The sequence below is a fragment of the Camellia sinensis genome, chromosome 6 (genome assembly GCF_055761805.1).
Source record: "Camellia sinensis isolate YWXY chromosome 6, ASM5576180v1, whole genome shotgun sequence".
Lineage (NCBI taxonomy): Eukaryota > Viridiplantae > Streptophyta > Magnoliopsida > Ericales > Theaceae > Camellia > Camellia sinensis.
The window spans coordinates 136,762,418-136,768,433 of NC_138966.1; the positions used below are offsets into that span (position 1 = coordinate 136,762,418).

At 34.2% G+C, this 6,016-nt stretch overlaps 1 protein-coding gene across 1 annotated transcript; it reads left to right on the top strand.

Annotated features, from left to right (window-relative positions):
- Positions 1 to 772: 772 nt before the first annotated feature.
- LOC114318220 (putative 12-oxophytodienoate reductase 11) lies at positions 773 to 5,387 on the top strand. The gene is made up of 5 exons (XM_028265080.2): positions 773 to 1,112; positions 2,893 to 3,033; positions 3,198 to 3,328; positions 4,313 to 4,489; positions 4,651 to 5,387. Exons 1-5 carry the CDS (start codon positions 1,003 to 1,005, stop codon positions 5,244 to 5,246), a joined length of 1,155 nt encoding a protein of 384 aa, XP_028120881.2. The 5' UTR covers positions 773 to 1,002; the 3' UTR covers positions 5,247 to 5,387.
- Positions 5,388 to 6,016: the final 629 nt, after the last annotated feature.

The following is a 6,016-nucleotide window of genomic DNA, read 5'->3' on the forward strand; positions in this document are numbered from 1 at the left end:
TCTTATAAGTTTACTCTTTGATGATAACAAAATTAGTCTTAAATAATTATCATTTTTAAAATAATGACATTATTTGATATTCAAGCAGGTTGCGATTACATTACGATAACAATACTTTTAAAAACTATGTAATACTAATTTAATCTTAATTTACGTAGGTGGTAAACCACTTATTTGAGAATTTCTCTATATATAGTAATTTTTTTTTTTTCATGTATTTGTCTATATATAGTATATAATTTCCTTTTGCATGAATACGTAACAGCTGATGCAATTTGCACAAAAGCCGTCAGGTTGGTGGGGGAGTATCAGCTGCAAAATTTGACCCCAATTCTGTTGGACTGGAGCCTGTCTCTCCTTGTTCATCCTAGCATTTTTAGCTCTTCCTCAATTTTATTTTATTTTAAATTTAATTTTAAATTTAGATTAAAAAAATTAATTTTTTTTGGTCAAAAATAGTATGTTAGTATGTTGTTAAATTTAAGTTACAACTCAAAAGAATCGTCACTGATCTATCAATTCAAATTCTAAACTTTCCACTCATCGCATCTTAAGGTGCAATTATATGTCACTCGACCACAAATGTCTAAAAAAAAATTTTAATTTGATATAAACTATTTGATATTTCAAATTTTTATCAAAATTTTTCTCTTATCTCAATTTTATCCTCTCATCATATTTTATTGAAAAATTATTATTAATATTTTATATTTTTAATTTGATAAAATATTTAATGAATGAATTGAAAATAATTTATTATTAATATATATATATTTTTTTTATGAAATTGAAATTTCATAAGAAAAAAATTAAGAATGAGATCCTCTTGCTATATATACCCCCACCCAGCTTCCCCAAACCAATATTGGAGCCTCCTGTCCTGCAATCTTCTTTCTTGTATTCTTTACCCAGTTTCACTCTCTTTGGTTTTTGGGATATCATTCATTCATTCATTCATTCATCCACAAACTTCCATTTTTCAAGATTTTTCAGTGAATAAAAATGGAATTGAAACAAGTAAGGCAAGGACAAGAAGAAAAAGAGCAAGATCATCCACTCCATAACCCTCTTCTCTCCCCGTACAAGATGGGAAACTTCCTACTTTCTCATAGGTATCTTTCTTTCTTTCTTGCATACACTAGAAATTTTTCTTTATTTTGTTGTTTATATTTGCAATAAACAGTTCGATTGATAGAAAGTAGTTTTTTTTTTTTTTTCAATTGTTTTCTCCTTATGTTGTTGTGTGGATTTGTTAACTAGTGGTGTTTGAGGAAAATCCCATATGGGAAATTCATTCGTTCTTTCATTTTTACTATTCAGTAATTCACTCTCTCAATCAGTTCACTTCGTTGTGTTCAGTGTTGTAATTCTTCTAATTAGTGACTGCATTTTTATATTTAATGGATGTTAGTTTGAAGAAATCTTCTTCTTTATTGTTTCTTAGTCAATTTTTATTTTGTTATTTATTGTTTTACTTCGATTTGACATGAATGTGCTTACATACTATATTTTTAAATTTAAATGTATACTTGCTGGTATTTTATATTTAGGGCATCTCTGACTCAAATTTATATGAAACTTAAAATTTGGTAAAAATCACTCAAACACCCTCCACTCCTTGACCCAAACTTGTACCAAATTGAGTTTTACTCAAAATCTTTAACAAATCAAATTTACTCAAAATTTTGAAGGTTGTTTTTTGTGACTCCAAAATTTACCACTTTGCCTTTAGTGTAGTCTTTACTCAGATTTATGCTTAAATCTGAGTTTGTCCATTTGTATCAAATTAGCCTTTTATTCAAATTTCTACTTATTTTGAGTAAGGCTAGAGATGGCCTTATATATATTCATAGGTGGGTTTAAGTACATGGACAGAAAACCAACCACAGACAATATGAGTGGAATTATTTTATGTCGTTGATTCTGTGATTAGAGTTTTAGAAATGAGATATTATTTTCTAGTAAACCACTTGCACTCTTAGGCTAATTATATCTGGTAGTGTTTTCCCCTTCAATATCATCTCATGTGTATCTCTCCGAAGTTCCTAATGAATATCATATGCAGTGTTCCATATTATTCGCTCATATGATCTGTGGATGCAGCCTAAACTTATTAGATTGCTCTGGAACTGGCATTTTCAAATGATTAATTAACTAGATAATTATTCTCTATGTATTGGCCCAAATGATTTTCTCTCCTTAACTTTTGTTGGCAGTTGTTTAAATTTGTGTCGTGCAGAAAGTCTCTGCTCATCATCATTAAATGCGTCAATTGGAAAAGAATTCAAGAAAATTTTATTTTATTTTAATTTTAATTTTTTAAAACAAAAATACAGGAAAGAAGTGATGTTTTCTGTGAGATTTTAAGGGGCTTAAGAAGAATCATCTGATATCTATGTAAACAAATATCCCTTAGTTTCATACCCTGACAGATAAATGGGAAGGTCACATCTCCTTTTTAGGCATTCTCTGCAAATTTAAAGAGTAGCTTTCTTTTTCCTCTTCATTTTGTGACTTTGTTTTCATTTATTTGGTGTTGTCATTTTCTTTTGAACTTTTCAGTTCATTGTCCCATATAGACTTATGAAAGCTATGTCTTTGTAGCTTATAACTGACACAACACACCATCCTGCTGCAGTTCGCATGTTGATCTAGACATGTTAGTTCTTTTTTATCGTGATTGAACTTTAATCATCGAATGAAGTTCTTAACGTTTTTTGTCATGTCATTCTTGTTTTAGTGATGGTTCTTTTGTTTGCCTTGTGTTTTTTAATTCTGAAGAAGCTATTATAATTTAATTAGTGTAAGGTTCATCTTTACAAGGAGCACATTGTCTAAATGCTTGATGTAGTTTTCTTATCTTTTTTTCTTTTTTCGCTCCAAAATTTTCAGAGTTGTCTTGGCGCCATTGACTAGGCAGAGATCTTTCAACAACGTTCCTCAACCACATGCTATCTTATATTACTCACAAAGGACCAACAAAGGAGGTCTTCTCATTTCCGAAGCCACTGGGGTTTCTGATACTGCACAAGGGTACTTTTTAACATTAGTAGTTCACCAATTTCAGTCTATTCTATTGATTTAAAGGAAAATATGTAGGTGTCCGTGTGCAAGAGTGTGCCTATCGGTGTGACTAAGCGTGAGTGTCTTCATTTCTTGTTGTTCTATTACTAATTCTTCTTTCTTTCCAAATGAAGATATCCATTTACACCTGGTATATGGACAAAGGAGCAAGTTGAAGCCTGGAAACCAATTGTAGATGCTGTTCATGCAAAGGGTGGTATATTCTTTTGTCAGATTTGGCATGTGGGAAGAGTTTCAAATCAAGGTATATTGTTGACTTATGACCCCGTTTGAATATCTCTTTCATCATTGGACAATATTTCACTGATAATAACAATGAAAAATCATTGAGTCAAATGTTTCCAGCTTCATGTTTAGCTTCCTTGTTTGCAAAACATAACTAACATTTGTGGTAGAATTTGTGGCAACATTTTGAATTCTAGTTTTCTGTTTACATTTGTCAGCTATGCATGGACTATGTTGCAGAGACTCAATATGTGTGTTGATTATGGTTGTGTTTTGAGGTTTTGCTCTCATTGATTACCATATCCTAGAAAATAAGGATTTTAAGTAGTTTTCCACTGGAAGAAGCTAACTAGATGTACATTCTCTGTAACAAAACACAAAACATTGTTGAGACATGAAAACTTTTGTGGGTGGCCACAAGATTTTAGATGTTGTGTTAGTGGCTAATGAATGGGTGGATTTGAGGTTGAGAAGTGGATCCCTGGGTTTGATTTGCAAGATTGACAATGAGAAGGCCTATAACCATGTTGATTCCGTTTCTTGGTTATTGGGCCAAAAGTGGAGAGACTGGATTCAGTTATTTATTTCCACAGTTTAGTTTTTGGTTTTTGGATTTGGTTAATGGTTTCCCAGATGATTTCTTTCATGCTGCTAGGATTGCGGCTGAAAGAGGAATATATATCTTTTGGGATATCTTGTTTTGTCAGGATTGGGAAGTGGTTGTTCTCTTGGAGAGGAGCTAAGAGTAATATTTTGACAGAGTTGAGATTCCTATTTTTGTTATGAGTAGTAAAATTTTGGCCATTTTGTACCCGCTGGTTTTTGGGTGGGATTGATCCATCCTTGAACCAATTTTTGGATGAAAATATGTATAGCAGTTTTGCTTTACACTTTGTTTACGGGTTGCTGCCTCTTTTTTAATATAATCCGTAATTTTTTACTAATAAAAACAAAATAAAAGCAATTTTGATTCTCTGTTAACTTATGCAATTACCATGTACAGGTTTTCAGCCAAACGGGCAGGCTCCAATCTCCTCTACAGACAAGTCATTGGCTCCTCAAATTCGAGCTAATGGTGTTGATGTTGCACAATTTTCACCTCCACGGAAACTAAGGACTGATGAAATTCCTCAAATTGTTAATGATTTCAGACTCGCTGCAAGGAATGCAATGGAAGCTGGTAAGTTTGTGGCTATATTTTCATTAATATTAAGCATTGTCAGACTTATAAGATGATAAAAAGAGACATTTTGTTTGAAAAGAAATGCTGCCAGAACTATGAGAAACCAGATTTTCTCATACGAACTGAAGCTCAGGTTGCTTTTATTGTTTCTTTTGCAGGTTTTGATGGGATTGAAATCCACGGAGCTCACGGTTACCTAGTAGACCAGTTTCTGAAAGACCAAATCAATGACCGAACTGACAAGTACGGAGGCTCTTTGGAGAACCGTTGCCGATTTGCACTCGATATCGTTGAAGCTATTGTCAATGAGATAGGAGCCGATAAAGTTGGAATTAGGCTCTCTCCATTTGCAAATTACATGGAATCCGGGGACTCAAATCCAAAAGCTCTAGGTCTTTACATGGCGGAATCATTAAATAAATATGGTATTCTATATTGCCACATGGTTGAGCCTAGAATGAAAACTGTTGGAGAAAAATTTGAATGCCCCGACAAGCTTTTGCCAATGAGGAAGGCTTTCAAGGGCACTTTCATTGCTGCAGGAGGTTATGACAGAGAAGACGGTATGAGAGCCGTGGCAGAGAACCATGCGGATCTTGTCGCGTATGGTCGGTTGTTTCTAGCGAATCCAGATTTGCCAAGGAGGTTTGAGCTCAATGCTCCTCTTAACAAGTACAATAGAGAGACCTTCTATATTCCTGATCCTGTTGTTGGTTATGTTGATTATCCATTTCTTGAAGAAACCAATGCTTAAAAAATCTTCTTCTGGGGTTGGATTACTGTCATTGTTGTCAAGATTTTAGGATTCACGGTTTAAAATAAATTCTTTTCCCTTTTTTGTTTTAAAACTGTTGTATCAGTGTAATAGAATAACACACTTACATGTTTCTGGTCACTTTGATTGTTTAAGTGGTAGCAATGTAGCTATTATGTTGCAATCCAGAATTTTTCCTCCGCTCGAGCGGACATGTGAGGCTTCTAGTACTTTTGCAGTCTGTCCGAGATTCTGAGAGTTGTGAATTCCCGCTTGAGCGTAGGTGTGGTCGCTCGAGCGGCCGGCTTTGTTGGTCTGCGCGCTCGAGCGTAAGATTGGGCGCTCGAGCGGTCTACCTGGTTGAGTTTGAATTTCTGAGGTTAGTGGGATTGTTTTTGACCTTTTATTATTATGTTTGGAGCCTCCATATTTTATTTTGGTCATTGATTGAAGTGGTAACATGATAGTAAAGTAAGATTGGATCAAAAACTTTAATTCGATTTATCTTTCTACGAACAGTCGTCACTCTTTTGCTCTTTTCTTTTTCCACACTTTGAATTTGGGTGTGAGGCTAGAACCATTGGAAAGCTTGTCTCCGGGGCTTCGATTTGGACACAAGAACGACCTAAAACGAAGTCCGGATGGGAGAGTTATACCCGTTTGAAGTTTTTGTATCTGTGCTGGAAGCATGTACGCTCGAGCGGGAAAAGAGACGCTCGAGCGGACTGCGCGAATTCAGCAGCTTAAAAAGTGATTTTTTAGATCATTCT

Excerpts from the sequence above, each read along its gene's own strand:
- LOC114318220 (XM_028265080.2), top strand. The coding sequence starts at position 1,003 with ATGGAATTGAAACAAGTAAGGCAAGGACAAGAAGAAAAAGAGCAAGAT. Across the intron at positions 1,113-2,892 it reads AACTTCCTACTTTCTCATAG|AGTTGTCTTGGCGCCATTGA; the intron begins GTATCTTTCTTT and ends CAAAATTTTCAG. Across the intron at positions 3,329-4,312 it reads GGGAAGAGTTTCAAATCAAG|GTTTTCAGCCAAACGGGCAG; the intron begins GTATATTGTTGA and ends TACCATGTACAG.